Consider the following 24985-nt stretch of genomic DNA (forward strand, 5'->3'; position numbering starts at 1 on the left):
GTAACTCTTTTAAGATTTCTGGTTAATTTTTTCGTTGGGTGGCCTGATAATCTATCGCTGTTCCTTTAGAGGTCTATACAGTGAATGACCCATGTGCCGTACTGGATGACGAAAGGTAAAATTCACCTACACATTGATTTTATGAAATAAAAGTCTGGTTTTATCAAGACACCGCATAATACAGCTTGGGAAACCGGTCTCCATTTCCAGATGAAGACTGACAGGTTAAGTTGTTCAAAACCATATCACAAATATTGAATTAGTTGCTCAGCCCTTAGGTATGGGATTTTAAGGGGTTTTAACACAAAATTAAGCAGTTTTATTCTCTAACATATTATCGGGATTGGCCCTTTAACAACAAACATAGAAATCATATCTAACAACAAGTAGATTAAAGACAATTGGTAACAATGTACAAAAGCAAGAAAAAGGAGCCAGTTTGTTTAATGATCCATGGGGCCACTGATATTTGCCTCATCTCTGTATTACTGTATTTGCTTGGTAACGTTGAGAGAATACTCTTCGAAACGTTGCCTTAAAATACAATAGTAGCTGATTTCCATAAGTATGTGTTTTTGTTGCTTAATGTTTGAGTTCTTTCATTACATTCTGTCTGCTGAAACCATGACATTTATATATGCATCCAAATTAAAATGTACAGGAAGTTGTAAGTTATCATTAGAAAAAACAATAATATATACACAGACTTTAATAAATGCAAACTATAGGAAGAATGCCAAAACATCAAAATGTGTATAAACTTTTACTTATAAGCTGATTTCTAAAAGTATAGCACACTGATTTGATATCAAGCTTCATGCGATCAGTCACACTTCTAAAGTGATCGCGCAAATAAAATTTTATGAGGGGAATTTAATTACTTTTAATTTCTGCATCCACTATTTATAGTTCAAGGAATCTGTAGGGCTCAACACAAATATGTACATTTTATTTCTTCAAGGCTAACAGAACAATTACTTGACCTATTTCTCCTTGTTCAAATTGTGTTAAAACTTCTATCATTCAAAATATTGAAGATGTATAAATAAAATGTGGTTCAACATCCCACTGTCCTGTCTGACTAGACTAATGAAGATGGGAAAGGTGTATAAAGAAAGAAAAGTTATGGTAAATAATAAGCCCTGAAAATTTTTTCCCAAAATAAGTTACTGAAATTAAAAGGAAACAAGAGGATATAATATTACACGGAACAGGGGTTTAACATCCTACTGTTCTTCACTGAATGGGCTAGTGAAGATGGGAAGAAAAGGCAGACCTAACAATAACATGCATATGTAATCTAACATATTTCATAGAATCAGTTTTTCTGAATTTCAAGAATAATCACATAGTAACACATAGTTTTATTTTGTAAAACAAGCGGAGATCAATTATTCGGTTGACTACGGTAAAAATCTGCATGTGAAATATACTTTCTTGAATAGTCTCTAATGATGAATTAGTTGCATCCTTAATGTGTTATTTTTATACCTCCATTGTTGTGTTATTGCTCTCTAATTTCTTAAAATATCATTCTAGACGTATTGTAATGACTGTTGCTGTGAATCTGAACAATTTTAATTCAACCACGCAAATTTCTACTGGAGATGTTTTCATTTTATTATCAGTGTTTGGTTGTCTCCTTGATTGTCTATTAATTTGGAGCATACTTCTTACAGGGCTTCATTTGATTAGTTAAAACAATGTCAAGACATCATTTCAGTGTCCAACTAGTTTGCATGCATCCCACAACTGGCCAGCAAGGTTAATAGAAACAAAAACCCAAGGAAATATGCATTTAAAGCGACTTGGAACAATGCTACATTTTGTCTGATAGATGCTTCCAATTTCTGTATTTTAGACTAACAAAATATTATTTTAACTGACAAATGATCTGATGTGAATGATTTTTTCTGATGGTTAAAAATACAGCACATATAACAACTTTGTTTTTTTTTAGATCAGGGAGGTGTGATGGCGCAGTGAGTAATACACAGGTTCGCTGCAGGGAATATGATAAGTGATATCGCATCATAGTTTGCTAAACAAAATCAACGTAAATGCGAATCAAATATCAATCTGATTAACAGAAAGTTATCAAATTTAAGGGAATCTACAAATCACGTTTCTTGTCCCCAATTAAGCGTGAAAAAACGTGTTTTACAAACGTGATTTACTGTTCCACTGCGTACAGACATTTTAATCCCCTTGATGTCGCTCGACGAGATTAAAAGTAGTCAAAGATTAGTCAATATACTAATTGTAAGCTAACATTTTAACAGTCATTCAGTTCGATAATTATTCACAAAACAATACTTTAATCTGTAACCATTTCCCTTTGTAAGAATTGACTAGGTGTTCCCATCTGGCATCCCATTTGCCATCACACAATATTTAATCATTCTGCTTTCATTTTGGGCCATGTAAGTGAAGACACATAATTTTGGAGGAATATTACTGGCATGAATTTGAAGCAGGTACGCTTTCATTCTATCATATTATGGAAACACCTAATTTTTCAGGAATATTATGGATGTAAATTTGAATACTGTAACGGGAATTGAATATTTGTATTCAGAACACAATATGCTACATAACATAAAACTATTCGTAGTTGAAGTCTATTAATAGGGGATGAAAGCCTCCCATACACACAATAAACATTAGTCGTACACTGGTAGAAATTATGGCCTTTAGAGATCATTCAATACAATACCGTGGAAATTGCTATTCAATCAAGAGGAACTGCTAATCAATTTTCAGATTGATTAGCACTTCTTTTTTTTAAACATCCAATAAATGCTAATCAATTTTTTTTTCTTATCATACATGTATACCCTGGCTCGCTGATCATGAAGTCTCGGGGTTTGCTCCTGTAGTTCCTCAGGATTTTCCAGCATGGTTTCCTCTTATCAGTGGTGCTGGACAGAGGGCCTGACAAGGAGATTGTCTAGTCAACTGGATGGCCCAAAAAACATTGGCATGCTCGTAAAAGAATTACCCTTGACAATTGGAATTTCGAAATAAGAGTAGACGTAATGTCGCTGTTCAAGCAAAATTTCCCTCATATGCCCTCATATGACATAAGCCCGTATTTATTAGCCAGGTCTAAGCAGAAAAATCGGACATTTAACCCCATTTCATTATCAACTGTAGACGTGTATCTTTAAGTATTGCAATGTTGAAACTGTAAATTTACTATAACTTTCTCCCTAGAATCAATATCTGTATTCAACCTTTTCATTTTATTTACACCTCAAAATAGATCCAGACAAACTTTCAACGTCTTTTCATGTCCAAAACTAATTTCTAAAGGTCTTATCACATTTCTGATTTGTTAATGCGATACTGAAGCCAGTAAAAAGCCAAAGGGAATAATCCAAGAATTTAGTATAACATACATGTAGCCATGTTCTTAACTTCTCAAAAGAACATCCAAACTCAATTACTTTTTTTAAATTTGTTTTCCGTTCATGATAATCTTCAATCGTCTATCAAGAGTGCTGTCAGTTCAAACCATCTTGACTGAATCAGTGTGATCAAACCATAATGAGTTTTCTGGACATCTAGAGCTTGGAGTAAGGAACTTTAGTCAGTCAAAAGAATTATGAAAATGGCACTTGTATGCTTGAATTCAAATAACAAACTTTAAGTAGGGAAAAAATTATTTTCAAGAATCACATTAAAAAGGTTAAATATTTCCCACTTGTCTTCTTTTCTTCTAGGTTACCCTTGTCAGTTTTGTACAACGGCATGGCAAGGGACAATATATAATCGTTTGCATGGGATGCATGTATAAGAACCCTTGACAGTTGGGAAGAGTAGGTTGTTGGTTTGCTGTCCAGGCAAAAATTCCCTCATACATGTAACTCACTGCATCCTGTCTTCATTAAAGATACATTCTCCCGAAAGTATTTATAGGGTGGTTATTTAAAATAAAAGTATGGCAATTTTGGTATATATATGGAAAGTATACATGTAGACACCCAATCTTACTAGAAAAACACTGGATTACCAGAGATCGTCGAACCACCCATGGGGTAAGCACTGGGCAAAAATGTCAGGATATCACTAACTGGTAACCCGACTGTTGTCTGCCAGTTTATTGTGTGCTAACTTGACTGAGGAAGTGGTTGTTATTTCTTCATTAAATGGTTAGGCGGTTTGGGGAACATTGGGGGGTGTCAACAAGTTTGTCATGAAATTAAAATTTTACAAAAGGCCACTTTCAAACCCTATTGGAAGTCAAAGAAGAGTGACCAAAATTCTCCTACCTCCCAATGATGCATAACCGTAGAAATAAAACTACCACATATACATGTAACTCTCAAAAGTGTGTTGACAAGACTAATATTAAACACTATTCTATTTCCAAAAAATCTCAGTATATTATTTTACTAAAACTGGTAGCATAAAGTTAGAAATAATCTAGATTTTGGTTATAAATCTACAGGCATGTAGACCTACTTGTACTTGTCAAGACTTTCTCTTTACAATGCATTGATCATAGTTTAGTCTCAGTTTACAAACAGTCTTTAAAACCTTGATAGCATTGCCCATAGCTACTGTTAGTAATTTTAAACAAAGAACAGTGAAACCAAACAAGGTTATGTCCCTTTATCAAGTAAAACCCTTGTCACAACTTAATACTGTCATTGACATTTAATGACAAAACAGTATTAGGCTATCATATTTCAGCTTCTGAAATCTTGGCCCCCACGAGTACAAAAAGCATTCTCGGAGTAAAGTTGAGAATTTAGTCAACTTTCAATCACTGTTTATGACAAATATCTTATTGAAGTATTTGATACATTAAAACAAAAGTTTTATAAAGGGCTGTAATTTAGTTTAAAAAATAAAGCAAACAATTTTGACTAAATTCTTAATTTAAGCTTGAGAATGTTTCGTGAAACCGGGGCTAGGTCCCCCCAAAAAGTTGTCTCAGTTGGTATCACATGTTCCTGAAACACCTGATACCACCTTCCGTTTATATGTCATGTTTACATAGCTAATCATATCTAATATTTGTACACACAGTCAATACACTCGACATGGAATACAATTATTTGTTCTTTACTATACGAGTGTTCAATTACTAGATGTCCCTGAAACAATTTACACAATGAGTATATGCTATTCCCAGAAGTCGAAATACCAGAGAAATATTTTGAAAAACCAGTAACATACATCTAAATAGATATCTTGCATAGTATATTTATATACAGGCTATAAATACATTGATTATTTACTTTAATTAGCTTATTACATGGGAAAAAGTCATAATGTAATCGAAAATAAGGTAGAAACAGATATTTTTATGCTAATTACCAAGAAGTCAGTAATCGCATAAATAATAGATGCTATAATACTGTTACATGTTCCCCTCAGTTCGGCTCAAATGCTGAAAATCAATCCCAATTCACACCATGTCTTGCCACGTATCATTATCTCTTGAATTCTAATTGAGAAGAAATAACATAAAATTGCTGAACTTGGAGGCAATCATTAGTTGCTGTATCATGATGCGTAATCGCTTTTATCCAAAGTTGTATTCATGAGCATGTACTAATCCATAAATATTATTAGCTTTCTGAGTCTACTAGAGAAAGCTGAACACTGACATAAGTAGCTTTACGATTGGACCAATTAGTAGCCTACAGACACTCGTAATAGTCTTATTATATACACGTAAATCTTAATACACTTAAATCTTAATAATTCAGGTTTTAGAAAGAAACACAGTCCATAAATCTTATTACTCCAAGAAAACTCTTAAAATATAACATTAAAAAAAATAAAATTGTGAAGAGCATAAAAAAAGGTTTCAGTGCAATGTTTTTTCTGGTTTCTTTGATTTGAGTAAAAAATGAAATATTGATTTCCTTGTATGTAATGTTTTCATTTCTTTTGTGTGTGAGGTGATATTAGATTCAAAGATAAAGCAATGTTTAGGTTTAAAGATAAAGCTAGTGTTTAGGTTTAAAGATAAAGCCAGTGTTTAAGTTTAAAGATAAAGCTAGTGTTCAGGTTTAAAGAAAAAGCTAGTGTTTAAGTTTAAAGATATAGCTAGTGTTCAGGTTTAAAGATAAAGCTAATGTTTAGGTTTAAAGATAAATGCAGTAGGTTTAAAGATATAGCAATGTTTAGGTTTAAAGATAAATCCAGTGTTTAGGTTTAAAGATAAATCGAGTAGGTTCAATGATAAATCCAGTGTTAAGGTTTAATGATAAATCCAGTGTTAAGGTTTAATGATAAATCCAGTGTTTAAGTTTAAAGATAAAGCTAGTGTTTAGGTTTAAAGATAAATCCAGTAGGTTTAAAGATAAAGCTAGTGTATAGGTTTAAATATAAATGCAGTAGGTTTAAAGATAAATGCAGTAGGTTTAAAGATATAGCTAGCGTTTAGGTTTAAAGATAAAGCCAGTGTTTAGGTTTAAAGATAAAGCTAGTGTTTAGGTTTAAAGATAAAGCCAGTAGGTTTTAAGATAAAGCTAGTGTTTAGGCTTAAAGATGAAGCTAGTTTTTAGGTTTAAAGATAAAAGCTAGTGTTAGGCTTACAGATAAAAGCAAATCTTTAGGTTTAAAGATAAAGGCATGTGTTTAGGTTTAAAGATAAAGGCATGTGTTTAGGTTTAAAGATAAAGCTAGTGTTTAGGTATAAAGATAAAGCTAGTGTTTAGGTTTAAAGATATTGCTAGTGTTTAGCTTTACATATAATGCTATAGTGATTAGGTTTAAAGATAAAGCTAGTGATTAGGTTTAAAGATAAAGCTAGTGTTTAGGTTTAGATATAACTGATTTTGAGATCTTCACTGTGGACACAACAAACAAAATTCAATCTAAAATTAGTAAACAATCCAATTTCCACTAAATCTTTCAAAACAAAAATTTAAATCATAGAGGTAGCACACATTTAACTATTTTATTAAATCCCAGACAATGACAGTAAACTGGGTATTTCATACTACAGGAGGCTACAATGACCAAAATGTGGGGTCTGATCACCAGGTCATCATACAATGCCAGTAGTTAATCTTTCAAATTTACTAGCATACCAATATAAATAACACATCAGTCGTACCCAATTCAAAACTATATCTGAACTTAAATCAAAGAGGTTCCACACCTTTAACTCTTTCATTACTCTGGTCAGTTACCAGGTCATTGCACATGTCATAAATTGTAGGCAATGACAGTAAACCTGAGGCTACAGTGATCAAAATGAGTGGCATGGTCTCTAGGTCATCATACACTGCCAGTACTTAAACTTTCTATTCAATATAAGAATAGGCTCTGTAAGTTGTTTTGGGTTGATAACAAGCTTCTTTAAAATCTAACTTATAGTTTTACAGATTCTTTCAACAAACAAGCAGGTTTATATTGATCATAAGCTAAAGAAACCATTAAAATCATACATGTGGAAACATTGAGACATTAATTTACAACTTTATGTGATATTTCTGTCATAAATTACTACAGCACAGCTGTCGTAAAGTTTACAACATAACAGATAAACAGTAATAAAAGACAGAACTGTGCAGGAGGGATTCTTTATGACCAGGGTTCCATAATAATGCAAAGTAATAACGAATAGAATTAAGCTTGAGGGGCATTGATCAACTTCATTACAACGAAAATGAATAATCCCAAGAAACATTTATCAAATTTGGTTTAAGAGAAAAATGTCTTAATTTGCCCTTAAGGAACATACCTACCATCGTCCAGCAATAAACAAAGATGCTCATTTTAATAGATCAATGCTCTCTTATGCTTACGGTATGTAAAAATATGGTAAAAGAAATGTAAAATTTTATACCGAGTTCATACTATTCGAACAATCCAATTTATGATTAAAATTAAAATCATGATGCTTAATTTGCATTTTTCAAAAAACATCAAATCTCTCAAGCTAATATGTACGCTAATTAATTATTTAAAATTTAATTAAGAAAACAAAATCAAAATAACAATTGCTAGATAATCCCCGCAGCTAGGATTCAACCGGATTAAAAACAGGCCAATCAATTTGGTTCATAGCAAATAAAATGTGATCAAAAATCTTTAGCATTAATAAAATGCAAGTATTATTTACTATTAATTTTGAGCTTAAATTTAAAATGCATGTATTAGAATATTTAATGGCATCAAGCCAATAACCAGCCCAACTTCTCATTGTCCATATATAAATACAGTCCACTCAATTCACAGATTCTTTCCATATGTTGCTGAAATGGATTAACAAAAAGAAATATGCTACAACGGTCGAGTCCTAATTAAAAACAGATCTCTTTCTGTAGAAGTATTTCCATGATGAAAAAAGTTTCACATGTGATGAATTTGAGAACATCCGTGTGTGCAACCATGGACCTTGGCAGAACTAGAACAATATCCTAAATGTATACCGGTATATACCGGTATCTGTAAATGTATAACGCACTGTTATTACTTTCTTCAAATTCTTAACAAAACAATTTTACCAAAAACTAAATTGTTGATGAGTTCAACATTAATACTTACATGTAGCTCAACTCGTTAATAAGAGATACAGTGTAGAAATGTTTCAATTATACATGACAGGAAATATATATCATCATTATCCCTTCCTTTTAATAATAAATGTTAATTACATCATACAATTGAGAATTCCAGAAAATGATATTAACTAAGTGTGATATTGATAATTTAAAAAAAAAGAAGCCAGGTTTTGACAACAGGTTTTGGAAAAACTTGTTATCATGTATTTTAATCTATTTTAAGTTCATCTCTCCATTCCACATAAAAATCATTCTCAGCTAAAAATCATATTAAATAATAATTTGATGATCTATGGTATTGGATCATGACCTTCCAATTTCCCATCATTTAAGATGCCACGTGACACAAAACCTTGAGGAGCGAAACGCAAATGTTAAACCATTCAACCACCCACCCATACACATCCCAACTCCCTGTAGGAATGGCTATGGGATAGCCAGGTTGAACAGATAAAATGTCACCACACCATGCCAAAAACAAAATTCTTTCTATTGGTTAAAACAAAAAAAACATTTTGAAAAAATAAGCAATATAAGTACCAGTTGAAATATTGATAACTGTTTATCAATAAAACAATAGAATATATGTACATAATATTACATGTATCAACATCTGTTACACTGTAAGGTGTTTAATCTTCATGGATATTAAGTTATAGACAAATGTATTCACTAATTATAAGTAAAACTACCCTTGGTTAAGTCAATGATTCAGGGCAAAGTTAATTTTGAGGTAGATAGAGATGGACGATTTTACCAGTTATCCCTTTTAGCAGTGACTAGTTTCGTTCTAATTGAACTCTTCAGACTGATTTCTCTCACTTAGTGGGGTTCTGTATACTGTATTGAAACCCCGGTGAGATTTTACCGGGGTTTTAGTTTTGGCAGTGTTTACCAGGGTTTCTAATACCGGGGTTTGGTATTTTACCAGGGTTTCGGAGGTGTTGCCGGGGTTTAGGATATTTTTACCGGGGTAGGCAAAAGAGCCTGTCCTGTGGTTGGGAAAAGGCGTAATTTTGACTTGTTGGTGGGGCAGGAGTATATATTGAGGCTTTAAATGTTTAAATTTTAACTATTTTACTTTACTTTTCAGTTTAGATAAACTGTTGTAATGCTTATTGAACTCATTTTTGATCATTTATCTTTTAGTGACCAGATGAACCATGTTAGCTGTCCTAAATACATGATCCACCTATACATCAACGATATACATGTATGTATCTATAGAAACCTGTATAAATATTTGCTATTATCAAACAGTTAAAAATAGGCTTTTAAATAATACATTGCATATCTATATACATGTAGTTATAAAGACTCAAGTGCAAGTGTATATTCTAATCGAATTGGCTATTCTGTACTTAATAACTGCGTGGTAACAAATAATATATATATAATATGAAAAAAAAAACAACAAATTTTAAACATCCAGCCTACAAAGAATCAACCACATGAAATGATTAAAATGGGGGAATGACAGAACATTTGATGGAACAATGGATATGATAGAATGAATAACAAGGAAGAATAATCAAAAAGGAAGAATGATCAATATTAACATGATAGAATGCTCAAAGATGTAGAATTATCAACTTATAGAATGATAAACATAGAAGAATGGTCAACTATATAGAATTAACAACTTATAGAATGATCTCAAAGGAAGAATGATCAACAATGTAGAATGATCAACAATGTGGAATGATCTCCAAGGAAGAATAATCAACAATGTAGAATGAGCAACAATGTGGAATGATCTCCAAGGAAGAACGATCAACAATGTAGAATGATCAACAATGTGGAATGGCCAACTTATAGTTTGCTCAACATGATAGAATGATCAACATGGAAGAATTGTCAATATTATACAATGAATAATGATCAATATACATGTATGACAGAATGATAAACATGAGGGAATGACCACGATCAACAAGATAGGATGATCAACATTGTAAAATGATCAACAAGATAGAATAATCAACATGATAGACATGATCAACATAGTAGAATGATAATGTATGGTTAGTGTTGTTTCAGTAAAAGATTATAATGGTAACATTGTACTGATTGGTATACATGTCTGATATGTACAAATATGATATTTGTTAGTTTGGAATAATATGATATGGAAAATATTCTTCTAAATGCAAAGAATAAGTATTTGTTAGTTTTGGATAATATGGCATAAATATTCTTCTAAATGCGAGAGGATTATATTTGAACCTGAAAATAGGAAAAGCAAACAATAGGATAATGATTCCTTTGAAAGTATGGTAATACTAATACTCCATGTTTTTCAATCAAGAATCTCACCATGCTGCTCCAGAACCAGCTTGTTTCCATCTGCGTTTATGTTAATATAATTCTAAGATGCGGTCAACATATTGACATTCTATATATTTATTGTATTTTTATCAATGATTATTAACACAACAGTGAACATTAATCATGTTTTACTTACCAGGTACATGTACACATGAATAAGGGTAAAGGATATAAGTATCAATGTTTAGTACTAGTCAAATAATTAAAAGGTGGAACATGCATAATTAAAAAGACTAATGATGTAATGTGTTAGTTTGTAGTAGTATACATGTACATATAAGTTCATGTATGATACAGTACAGTGTATACATGTACCCTTATAATTAAACAATTACATGTATCTGTAAACAAGAATTATTGAACTCAATTACATGTATTACAATATGCATGTATGCAGTTATTCAAAATGCATGCCAATAGTGTGTTATTTTTTTTTTTATAAACCGGTGGTTGCCAGGCAAGATACACCCACATTTTGCAAGAGATGGATAGAGAACAAGCTAAAAACAGAAGCGTTTTTTCGTACAATCAGGAACCATAACCCAGAAAATTATGGTCTGAAATGTGCAAATATAGAGACAATCTGATTAACCCTTTCATTGTGTCTACCTGGTAATACTGGTGAATAAAACATTCCATCAAAATGTGCATACTCGGTATTACTGGGTACTCAGTATGGTCCTCACTAAAATTAGCACCGTAACTGCAAGTGTCATCTATAGTTTTTTCTACGTTTTTCAAAGCGGCAAACCATAAAATGAAGGGGTGCAGAGTCCCACATAGACGATTAACCCTCAATGAAGTCGTGACTGACATCTTCGCTTACCAAGACAGTGAGGACAATTTCGAGGCAGATGATACACGTAATTCGTTTCCAGTTGATAATAATAGTAAACAGGACAGTAATTGGTAGTATGATGTCGGAGTTTTGTTGCTCGACATTCCACCTATGGCTATATGTCTCGTGCATGGTGGCATTGTACTTGGCTGCTATTAATAATTTTGCTCATTTTATATATCTATATCAAAATCCAGTGAAAAAACAATATCCCATAAGTATTTGAAGGAGAAATTCTCATGGCCATTGCCCATCCCAACACACAAAAAGAATTTCCAAAAAATCTTTTATAAGTACTGTTTAGCATTTAGTTCAAAATCCCCTTTTTTCCTCAAAAAAGGGTCTAGCATAGGCAGTGGATTTACATGTACGTCTAGCATTGAAAGGGTTAAAACATGTAGTTCAAAATTTCGTTTTACTTGTCTTTACAACCTTAGGATTTGGAAGAGTTGTTACATGTATATAACAGACGTTCTGCTTGATGTGAGGAATTAGCCAATGAAACGATCTGTTACAGCGAGTTTTTGGTGTGCCGTGCACAGAACCGTGGGTAAACCACTAGAACGCTAAAATCGGATAAAAATTGTAAATTCTTGAGAATCCACAAGCTAAAAAACCCCAGTATGCACCAATATTGAAAGGAACCAAGATCTTTGGGAGATAGACATATATTTTAAGTTTCGTCAAAATTGGATAAAAATTGTGACCCGACGGACGTCCACATGAAAACTTGGGCGTATAAAAATGCATGCCAATAATGTGTTATCTTTTTTTTATAAAAAATATACCATGTAATTATGATAGGATATCAAAGACTTCACAATCACTATGTACATAAAATTTGATATTACTGTATTTAGTAATATGTAAATTGATATTACTGTATTTAGTAATATGTAAATTGCACGTAATAATTATAAAGTTGTTATGTGTAACAGATCGTATAAATGTTTCGTGAGGTCCTTAGGGACATTTGCAATCTGACATTAATCAAATCAATATATCTAAATAATCACTTTGTAATAAATATTATATGTTTTATCGGCTGATTGTACTGGCTAGAATAGGCTACATGTGACTACAAATCATGAGGTGTTCACATTGTCTAGTCGGGCTATGGCTTGTCATTTACTTGCTTTTCTATTGATTTTTATCTTCAAGTTGTCTCATAATTCTTCTTATAAATAGGTGATTCTTCGTACTTTTTACCAATTATTATATCATATGTCATAAAATCTATCACAGCATATTATTAATGCCATATTATACATGTGCACGTATTTGTCAGGTAAACATCACATGCACTACTACCGGTACTTACTACCAAGGCATGCATGTAGAAGATTCCTTGGTAGTTGGAATTCGATAAAAGTAAGAGTAGGTCATAGCGCCGCTGTCAGGGCAAAATTTCCCTCATTGCATACTGTATGTTGTACGCCCGTCTTTGTTATCCAGTCGGAGCTGAACCCCATTCCATTTTATTTTCATTTCACATTCAGGTGGATTAAAGCAAATGAACGTCAGTTCCATTTTTTGGACAATATCTAATTTCATAAAGCTTAATTCACGATAAAATGTTGCAAAATTTTCCATTCATATATCTTTGTAAATACTGAATGGAACAGAACAATTGTTAAACTGATATTCCTTTTAGAAATTCACCTTTCACAATATTTTACATGTAGTTACAAATGAAAATTTTAGATCATACATGTACATGCATCTAGGGACTAAAGCTTTAAATGCAACTGTCCTTCTAAAATAAACAAACACAGACATTATGTGGAGGATGCTTGACGGTAGTCTAATATTGGAAAAATCTTGTCATGAACATTTTTGTACATGTACTGCACATAAAGCATTAATATACTCCAATGTTCAATAAATATATACATGTACGTATCAATGTATCATACAAAATAAGCTTGGGGCCCAATTCAATGTATATCGTTTTTGACATATTTTGGTTACTGTACATGTAAAATTAGAAATCTATGAGTGGCGAGTAGCCATCACAGATATTTCTCTCATGGAGCAACTAGTTTCATTCAGTTTGAACTCATCACGCTGTACATGTACACAATCATACATCATATTAATTCAGATTGTGAAGTCTTTGTGAATCTCAACTTACAGAAAATGTTAATTTATTGTTTTGTTGATGTCAATCTATATATATATATATATATAGCCTGTGTTTTGCATGTACATGTAAACATGAATGTACTGTACAAATATACATGTAAGCAAGTTAGAAATCAACTGATAAATTCCATTCCATTATAATCAACACCACGTAAACATTATTATAACACTTTACAGTTCCAGATTCATCCCCTCAGTATTTGATTACATTTATTCACTAAACTTACGCTCGCTGTAAACAAATGTTTCCAATCAAATAATGCAGACTTTGTTATCAATTATTCACTAATAGTGTGATATAAGGAATGGAAAGATCAGCCTGTATGAAAAGCTCTTTTCCAAAACACAACAGGCTTAAAATTTAAATAACATTTGAATGTCCTCCTTTTCAAAACTTGTATTTAATCTTCTTTACAAATTAAACAATTTAATTTAGAGTGGTACAAATTAAAAATTCTTTTAAAATATTTACAGAGATTGATAGATCTAAAGGCAGGGTTAGGATCCAGGGGACAGATCACTGTTCTAAAAAAAAATTAAAAAAATACAAGTTTAAAAATAAGAAAAAATCTAAAAATTTGCCCAAAGAGATGGCAAATGGCCTTTTCTAGCGAGTTTTTCATGGTCTAAAGGTGCTGAGGCATACATTTTTCTTCCTGCTTCACTTAAAGCCAAGCAAGACTGTAATATTAATTGGCCACATTCGTCATAATAGTATTTTCAAAGAAAGACGCCTGTCTGAAACAGATATTGTATTTTAAGAAAGAGCTCTTCATGTATTTTAACAAAACTTCCACCTTGGTTAAATACATTAATATGTACAGTGACTGAGTGCATATGTATACACTGTAACATTTTCCAAATCAATGCAAAATTAAGTTTCAACTCACCGCCACTTTGATTATCATAAGGCACAGATCCATAATTTTGACCAGATCCTGATAATTTTCCACTCTCCTCTTCTCCTGCTTTTGTTACTGTAAATCTTACAGAAGCCATGGTTAGTATTTTTCCAGAAGTCACAAAAACAAGCTTTTTATAAGTTATTAATATAATCCATTCATTTCATGTCTCACTGTAATAATAGTCGATTCTCCACAGAAAAAAAACACACTAAAAAAAAACATATATAAAAAAGTTGACAGTTTGATTACATGGAGGATGAAATATTGTTTCATTGATTCTAAAGGGTGATCAAATTCAGAGTCCATATATAAATTAACCAATTTATTTCGATCCTAAAATAATGATTTTTGTTGCCTCTAACAAAATGTCAGACATTAATAAAGTAGAGCAGTGCCTGATAGTTGGAACCTGACTATTATAAATATTTAAAGACAAAGAGAAATGGGGTTTAATGTCCACTCAGCACAAAGTAGGGCATTTCGGGACTAACATATGGTTCAATTTTATTTCATTAATTCACTTGCTTGTAGCGGTCTTTGGCAGTGGGAGAAAACTGGAGAAAACTCAATGAGGTTGGACAGGTGACCCTACTCCTTGTCACATAGAAGTTGGGAATGAAAACCATGCCATGTGACTTAATGACAGACCTTACGATGCAAATCTGTACCAGACAAAATGACCGACACCAGATGGATTGTTTTATTGTGTTTGACAAAGTCGGCATTTGTACCTGACAATGTCTGTGACAGATGCTTTATTTCTAGACTTGAGTACATGTACATGTAGGCCCTATATTAGTTTAATTTGGAAAATTGTATAACTCATTAACAAATTATTTTAGACCTAGTAGTCCATAAATTTTACGTGTCTGTCAATAAATCATACAGATCGGACACAATGGATGTACATTTGTAGTGCTCTGAAATCAAAAGTCTGCTTTAAAAGAAAAAGTCTTAATTCTTTATAAGGCTTTATAACTTTTAACCGGAAATACATGTCCATGTAAGAGCTCCAAATTTAAGAAATTTGTTGGAAAACTGATGGACAATGCATAAAAACGTCTTTAATTAAGCAAAGTCGAAATAATTATGTAAGTACTTATATATCGACAAATTTAATTGAGAAAAAGGCCCCTTGCTGTGATGTCACAAGTATATGTACATCTTACAAGTATTATACGTCAATTTATTTGACAAGTGACTCAGTTGATGTTTGTTGAAAGCTATTGTGAATGACATTTAAACACATTACAGTATACTTTATCTTTATTAACATATCTAAATGAACAGAAGATTGTGCCAGTTTTGTCCTGGATAATATTTACATGCTTTAAAAATCTTAATATAACTAGAAATATATATCAGTAAAACATGTTAGAAATTTATAATTCCAAAATTTTTATTGGGTTCTAAGCTCCTTTCACAATTGAATGGCACGAAGGTGCTCTTTAAAACATTCCATTTACAAATTTATCGTATATTGTGTTCACAATCTTTCATATGCTTGAACGCAAATTGATAAGTGCATGTGAATCTATAAATTTGTGATTTTTAATTTTGATAGCATTGTTCTTTACGATGAATCTGACAAAAAATGCAAATAAAACTGCACAGTGTAGAATGTTCACAAGAAAAGTGGGATGGACTGACAGATTGATGAACGCAGGCAACAAAACAATATGCAGAGAAAGAGAGAGTTAAACATCCATTCAATACGTGGTTCAATTTTATTTCATTGGGAAACAATGCTAGTGAACTGCACCACAAACAAAACTAAGCGGCACAAGAATCAGTCCATGTACCATTTCTATTATGGTAGGACTACCCAAATTTACATGAACAGCTATAATGCCAAGGGTTAGGGCTTGAGGTAGTTGTTTGATATAAAATTCTGTAATTGCTCTCAACACACACAGAGAACAGTATAAAGAGATGTACATGCAGCTACATACCGGTATTCCTAACGATGATATAAAAAAATAAAACACATAAAAACAAAAAATAAACTTATCTGATGAATAATCTGTGGTCTGATGGGTGTATGAAATAATATGTTGTTATGAATTGAAGTAGGCCTACAATGTACCTGTGTGACATTTATTTCCCAATAATGTCTAACTAATGTATAATAAGGTTTCATGTAAGGCCTATATTTCGACACAACGTTTGGAAATTTATATCATTTCAATCAATGATTATTTTAAAATGCTACCATCACTAGGAGACATGATGTCTTCACTAATTAATGATGTGGGTATAATTTCTAGCTAGCCTTATTTCCTAACTACAGTGAAAAACTAGAGCACTTCAACAACTTCTTGACTACCGGTATGATTTGATCTTTTCATTAGGGCAGTCATATTTAGTTGGCTTCTTTTTTACTATACAACTACACAATATACATTACACAAATATAAGGCGTTTACCAGCTGATTCACAAATCAATTGAATGGAGATTTCCCTCAAAAAGTTGGAGTATTTGACGTCATTCATTCATGGAATCATCAACATCAGTGCAACTTTACAATGGACTTATTATAGAATGAAATTGAGTCAGCTGTCAATATTTTAAAGTCGATATCTGAGCTTAAAACTCCGTGTAATGTTACCAAACCAATTAAATATGGTATATCTGATCATAACCATTGAAATAAGACCATTTTCCGTTTTTAGAAGTAATATTATTTAGTTATATTTACCGTTTAATACCCCATACGTCAACGTGTTCTGATTTTCTATAAATAATCACGCCTCCACATTTGAGCCTCCTGATAGAAGACCTCAACTCAGGGGAGATAACACCCATTCATTCCGATTTTCCAAATTTTTCTCTTGAAAAGGTTAAAATATTAGTGATGACTAAAATCGAGATAATGAAGACTTACGGCCCATTTTTATTTCGATTTCCAAATACTTCTGATAGGTCTGTGAAACCATAGATAATACGGTATTATCTATGATGAAACCGACGTCCTTTTTTAGGGATACCGGTACCTTCCCATTTTTGCCGTGTGTGGGTATCATATGTGTTTCATCATGGACCTTATAATCATGGAATCCAGTAAATTTCTAGTAAGATGTAAGATCTGGTGTAGCTATCTTCCATCCAACCTCGTGGGTTTTCTCCGGGTCCCCAGGTTTCCCCCCACTGCTAAAGACCCCTACGCGCAAGCGAATTATTGAAATGAAATTTTAAAAAATATGTTAGTCCCGAAATGACCTAGTTTGTGTCGAGTGGACGATGTTGTGAAACTCGCAGTCGTTGCTTCAGGAACATGCCCCTTAACAGTCATCCAGCCCGTACGCCTATGGGCTTAGGGCACAAAGCTCCCGATAAAAAAATGTTGCAGTGTTGCGCTTCAGACTTACTTTAACAAATGAAATGAAATGAAATGGGGTTTAACGTCCTACTGTTTTGCTTCGAACTGGGCTAATGAAGACAACTCAGCACGGTAACCAAATACTTCGCTATCTGCAGCTATCAGTAGAAGCATCCTTTCGGGGTCTAGGTAGCAAGCATGGCAGAAAATATTGCTGTTTTAAGGGAATTTCCCCCTGGAAAGCTTTCGGAGTAAGCAAATATTTATGATTATTCAATGGCCAAACGTGTTGGGAGAAAAATATAAACCCTATAAAGCTCGCAGGAGAATGGAGCGACACGTGCATAAGAGAAGAGCCCCTTCTCCTGTTTTCAATTCATCTTACACAATTTACAGTCTAAGGCAGTGATTCTCAACCAGTGTGCCGCGGCAAACAGGTGTGCCGCGAGATCTTCCTAAGTGTGCCGCGAAATTTTGAACGGCACACTAAGAAAATGTGAAAAAACACGTGATCCCAATTGAGTGGGCCCCCTATCCACTGGTAAGTAAATAGCTGTGTTTTTCTTTATTTAGTTCGAGTCAGCCTATGTGTTTATGACTAGCCTCTGTCTACGGTTGTATGCCGTCTGACTTACCATGTTTTTATTTTGCAAAATTCAGATATTTTTCATATATATTTAGCCAGGTGTACCGTTATTTCTTCATGTGTTCCACAGTGTGTTGTAGGTGAAAAAAGGTTGAGAACCACTGGTCTAAAGCATTCAGATCAATGAGAAAACGTTCCCATGGCAAGTGGTATCAGGTGTTCTAGAGAACTGTTATTTTCACAGCACGTTTATTACAAGGACCGAGATCCTCCGGTGGGGGGGGGGTCTATAAAATTCATACTAAATTATGTAAGCATTGATCTGAGCGCAATATAATTTATTATTTAGTATACAGCAAGTTTAGTAATAGGGATCCATATACTGCATTGTTAAATCTGAGGGGACTCTTTCAGTTGTGATCACAGTCGTTAATATAATAAGCTGGGTAATATATCGGAATTGTAACAAAGAGAGATTACTCTCGCTAACTAAATGTAAAAGAAAAGAATAGATAACACAGGATAAACCTAATTCTGAATACATTTTATGTTATTTATCTGTTAAGAGCTAAACAACCATTACCGTATTCAATAATATTGCAAAAACCAGACTACCATATTATGTATATTTGATTTTTTGAGAAAGGATCAAAGCGTCTTAAGACAGGCGAATTGGGACGTAAATGCTATTGCTGTAGTTCTGAGTTCTGCTCGGCCTACAATTACTAGATCTGGTTACCCCTAAGTCCACTTATGAAGCGGAGAATTCAAAGAATGGTGATTCTGTCTATCTTTTCGGCATTCATTTGGACAACATGTGTAAATTTATTATATCAGCCCAGCATCCTTGACTTTTCCAAAACATATTTAGACAATACTTTCGAACCTGTCAAAATAGTTTCCCTGGTTGCACTATGTACCAGTAAAAAAGACCACCTTCTTTGTTTTATTTTTACTATACAGAACAAGAAATCGTATTTTCAGAGTGCACTAAAAAGCGACAATTATTTATTGAAAAAAGCTTCATAAATCGGAAGAAACCGAAACCATAAAATGGCAGATGATTATGAAATCATCATTCCTAACTCCAGCCAGATATTCTTGATGTTTTCAACGCAAACACCCGATCTATTATCAGGAACAATCTAAAGAGCCCGTACAATATCTTGCACGACACGGATTGGTTCTATAAAAAAAATGATGAAACCGAATCAAATTATGTTCTGCTTTTAAAGTTAAGAAGCTTATACTTTAAACGATATAGTTAACATCCCATTAGTAGTGTAGACAGGTGGGGATACTACTGGGCTCGAACATTCCCTTAAAAACACAATTTAGCCTTAGATTGGCCGCCTCCTGTAAATAAATTATTGCCTCTGCTTTGCAATCACACAATTTTTAGGCGGAAGAAAGGAGAAGGAATTGTTTGTTCCCACTAGATTCATATCCATTGTTTGCCCGGCTGGACAACTAAATTTCATATTCCTCAGAAGTAGAGCCAACATGAGATGCATCTCGGGACTAGCAATGGTTTCACCCAAACAATTTCTACGTCCAGCAGAAAATGGTAGCCATGACATCGTTTTGGGCGCAAGTTTTCCATCATCGTCAAGTAATCATTCTGGTCTGAAGACATCAGGATCTTTCCATACCCCAGGATCATTGTGAAGCGCCCAGTGGTTGATCATCACCAAAGTACCTTTAGGTATCTCGTATTCACCTGCAAGAAACCCATCTACATTATAAAGTATTTCAAAAAGCTTGGTGCCGTGTAGAGGGCCTTTGACTCACCAACTTATGGTATCATAATTGTCAGACAGTTCCACAAGTCGAGTGGCCATACCGGAGAAACCGCATTGTGACGAGGATGTGTTGCATGAAGTTTGTCTTGTGATGATTTGTAATATGACCGATGACTCCACCTAACCATTAATATCAAGAGAGAGCGGGGGGGGGGGGAGATACAGGAAGAAGACAGGGACACTCTACTCCTTGTCACGTACAAGCTTGGGAAAAAACACGCCACTTGTCTAATTGAAAGACCTCATGATCTAAAGCATTATTCTGTCTCAATAGGGCACTTTTTGCAAGTAAAGGGTAACTGCCTCGAAAACACAGAAACATACAAAATTGAAACCGGGAACTAAGAAAGAGTGAAATAAAGGCGGATATAAAATTACCAATAGTTGTATCACAGCGGGTTGTATGTGGTAATCCCATTGGTACGACTGGACACAGTCGCATACTCTCATGTAAAACAGCTTCGGTGTAGGACAAACGTTCTCTGTCGCGTAAAGTGGGGGCTTGTCCAGCATCTAGCAAATAAAATTTAACACGATAAAGATAGAGAACCACTCTTTTGGCTTATATCAACATCCGGTCTACTAAATGTTTAAATTCGTTGTGGTTTTGTTCTCCCGGTTGGTTTAATTCGCTGTCCGTGATAAAAACAAATAACACTGATCGAAGTAGTTACTGCGGTAACGACCTAGTATCTCTGCTGTTTGACTTCGATTATAAAATCTTTATAACTTTTTTCTGCCGGCTAACTCTGCAACATCGCACTCAGTGTTGGATTTATCTGTAGGCTGGGCAGGCCAAGGTGTATAATTTTTTGACACCTTCATAATATGCATTTCATAAACGCACTGTGGTCTTAAACAGTCATCGTCATCCTCGGTTTTGCTCAATTACATTTACAACACACTTCATCTAGCCCTGAGGCATGGGATTTGGAGGAGCTCCATAAGTGGAATTGCCTAACTAGGGCCTCTCTTCATATAAATCCAGCACTAATTGCAAAAGGTATTTGCAGACGGATCTTATAATCCGGCCTTCGGCCGAATAATGATGGCATAATGTATCCAACCAATTATCGAAATTATGGATAGCTCAGTCAAAGATTCAAACATTGACTGCCGAAATTCCGTTAACACTGCGTCAATGACAATTCTTTAAAAAATTATTAATATTCTATCATTCAAATCCTGACAATCGTAACTAACATACCTAATACTTGATCTAATTCAGCCTGAACCTTCTTCTGTATTTCTGGATGTGTTACTAATAATAGAATTGTCCAGGTGATAGTTTGTCTGGTTGTATCAACACCAGCTGTAATATATACATGTAGAATCAACTGTAATATATACATGTATAATCAGCTGTAATATGTAGAAGCAGCTGTAATATATACACGTAGATTCAGATGTAATATATACATGTAGAATCAGCTGTAATATATACACGTATATGTATATACATGTAGAATCAAGGTGTTTAATACTTTCCGTTCATTGTTTGGCTTAATGCGTCCATAGCTTTTTAAACGTATAGTTTTCAAACAAAAATTCAAGGTAATAAAATCAAATAACTCAAGCCATTTTAATATTTGATTTCAATATTTTAACGGATTACCAAAGTCTGGGGCTTATCCTTTGAAACAAGGATATTCCAGAATTGCGACGGATGAATTAATTTATTTATATTTTACCAATGAATATATCGCTAATTGCATGGGTAAGATGACTGTTAGTGATAATCGAGTCTATATCAGGATCTTCCAGAACAGCCTGTTTTCTGGCATTGATCAAAAAGTCTGTAAAATCGTTCATATTATCTGAAAAAATAAACCCAAAAGACTGAAATATATTAAAGAAGCATTATGTAAGAGCTAAATCTGCCTACTGAAGGTCTTTATTTTGGCTCAAATGTTATCATAAAGTCTGTCATTGATTCGACTGGCGTGGTTTCGAATCCCCAGTTGTACGTGGCAAGGAGTAGGGTCGCCTGTCCAACCTCGTGGGTTTTTTTCCGGGTCCTCCGGTTCCCCCCCCCCCACTGCTAAAGACCCCTACGCGCAAGCGAATTATGTAAATAAAATTAAGCCATATGTTAGTCCCGAAATGACCTAGTTTGTGTTAATCTAGTGGACGTGGACGTTAAACCCCATTTCTCTCTCTCTCTATTAACATGATAGACCATCAACCCTCTAAATCATCAGATCATAGAGATTTAAATGGATTAGGGCAACCAAGAAATCTAACGATAAAATTGACAAGCGAGGCTAAGTCTGGATATTCCAATACCGTTGCTACCATAATGAACAATCTGAGCCACATCTTTCAACGCCCATTACTTCGCTCAGAATAAAGTAATTTGAATTAAACTTTCAATATATTAATTTTTTATTATATATTTTTGAACTATTACAGCAAGAACGACCAGCTCTTTTACCTAACTCTTAAAGAATGCATCTTTAAAGAAACATAGACGGCAAACAAATTCCAAAAGGCACGTTTTGAGAATTTATTATGAATGGTAAAATAATTCTGCGAAGAACTGAAAAATTCGCAGAAGGCTTATAAAAAGTACTTTTTCCAAAAATTACCAACCTTCTGAGAAATTCTCAAAATGTTTATTGCATTCATCTTTTATAAACTCCATTAAATGATCAATCGTTGACATAATCTTTCTAAATTTTGCTGTTGGATATTTACGAAGAGGAGGGAAAACATCTTCAAAGAAGCCGTTTCCAACACCAGTGGTACCCTCATCCAGAGCATTCAATAACTTCAAAAATATTTGGTCGTCAATATCAAAACTGATAATACAGAAAAAGTACGTTCAGAATTATTTAAAACTTATGTGTTTAAAATATGTAACAGTATGGGAGACGTCATGGCTCAGCGAGTAAGGCGTTTGCTCGGTCCCGGCTTCGATCCCGGTGTTGGCCGCGAAATTTTCTCGGGATATTTTCCGGCGTGTTAGTGATGCAGGACTACGGGTCTGCCAAGCCTAGCCGTTCGTATGGGTCAAAAAACCGAGAGCCTTGTGTACACGTTGGTGTGCACGCAAAAGAACCACTGACTGTTGAAATTGAATTGCTGTCAAGGCAAAATTCGCCCATAACACACTGCATTACCCCCGTGCAGAAAACCAGGACATTTTAAATCTCACCTCATTTCATTCATTCATGTAACAGTATATTATAATGCAATTTGACAAGGAGTGTAGTAGTATTTTCTGATATTAGAATTACCTTTTTTCATTTTAGAATTACCTTTTATTATATTAGAATTATCTTTTATCAAACAAGGATTACATTTTATCAAACAAGAATTACCCTTTATTGTATTAGAATTACCTTTTATCACACTAGAGTTACCTTTTATAATATAAAAATTACCTTTATTAAAGCAGACACCATGAAGTAAATTAAAAACCAATAAACTGATGTATTTCTGTATATCGAATGGTTTTCCATTTTCTTCTTTTATTCGTCTCATCACCTTTGATGCTGATTCAAATAGTTTCTCTTCTAGTTTAGTTCCCGAGAGAAACTGTTTAAAAACAGATAATAATGTTGTGTCCAAGCAACGAAATGGATTGATAAACGTGAATTGCTTGCACTTTTTTTATTATTATTTCTCTAACCCAACTTCATGGTTGAACGTATCCAGACCGTCTGCGCAAGCCGTGTTGGTTCATTTATTTTGTTATTCTGCACTACAACTCCGCGAGAAACTTTGGACGGTACAGGGGTGGATCCAGGAATTTTTGCAGCAGGGGGTTGCTAGGTTCCTGTTAAGGAAATGTGACAGTTGATAATGCATGATGCCATTATCGCCTCTAAATAACGTAGGCATACATACACGCTGAGCTTTTTTAAATAAGAACTCCATCACCCCGTTTGACGTCAATATTTAAAATGAATTAATATTAAAAGGTTCACATTCTGATTGATGCAAAGCATTAATTGTGATATCACACATGTCTATATCATTATCTCAGACTTTGGATGCCGGATGCCCATCCCAGCCCACCATCTGACGATAGAGGATAAAGCACAAGACCGTTACACTTTTCTCATAAAAAGTGTTGTTTTACAATAAAGAGTGTTGTTTTACGTAGCTGAGCAAGGTCTTCCCCGCCCCCGATCCGCCCTGCAGTAACTACTAAGCAGCAAAAGAAACGCCAGGTTGGTATGTTACTCTGAATAGACGCATTGTATATTACTTGGCAAATGTTTTATTGTATATTTGTTACCAAATCTCCAACTTTACCTGAAATGTTCTCAAAAACGCAACCTGACTTCTGAGATGGTAATGTGTTCTCCATGATTTTCATGTAACTCATGCTACACATGCTGTTCACCGGGACCAGCCCTATAAAATGCACCCCAATACCTGATTGAATCATTCACACTACAACGTCAGCAGCATGAAACGACTCACGACAGCTCAGAGGAACCAGGCGCTTTGAAGACTCGACGCTGGCCACACTGCCCAAGCCGTTGCCAATCACTTCCAGGTCAATGTTCGGACCAT

At 33.9% G+C, this 24985-nt stretch overlaps 2 protein-coding genes across 3 annotated transcripts in view; both read right to left on the reverse strand.

The window, feature by feature from the left end:
* Positions 1-17487, reverse strand: part of LOC126816998 (solute carrier family 12 member 6) — a 104271-nt gene extending 86784 nt beyond the window's left edge. For both annotated transcript variants that reach the window (XM_050543792.2, XM_050543791.2), the window contains exons 1-2: positions 17450-17487; positions 14736-14958 (exon numbers count right to left, since the gene is read on the reverse strand). In XM_050543792.2, the coding sequence (XP_050399749.1) occupies positions 14736-14844 (109 nt within the window). In that variant the 5' untranslated portion in view covers positions 14845-14958; positions 17450-17487. The remainder of the gene's footprint in view (positions 1-14735; positions 14959-17449) is intronic.
* A 2646-nt stretch (positions 17488-20133) lies between these two features.
* LOC126815107 (steroid 17-alpha-hydroxylase/17,20 lyase) lies at positions 20134-23256 on the reverse strand. The gene is made up of 5 exons (XM_050540644.2): positions 23051-23256; positions 22150-22275; positions 21666-21770; positions 20837-20971; positions 20134-20376 (listed from the first exon to the last, which is right to left on the reverse strand). Exons 1-5 carry the CDS (start codon positions 23121-23123, stop codon positions 20273-20275), a joined length of 543 nt encoding a protein of 180 aa, XP_050396601.1. The 5' UTR covers positions 23124-23256; the 3' UTR covers positions 20134-20272.
* Between the last annotated feature and the right edge of the window lie 1729 nt (positions 23257-24985).

The sequence above is a fragment of the Patella vulgata genome, chromosome 3 (genome assembly GCF_932274485.2).
Source record: "Patella vulgata chromosome 3, xgPatVulg1.2, whole genome shotgun sequence".
NCBI lineage: Eukaryota > Metazoa > Mollusca > Gastropoda > Patellidae > Patella > Patella vulgata.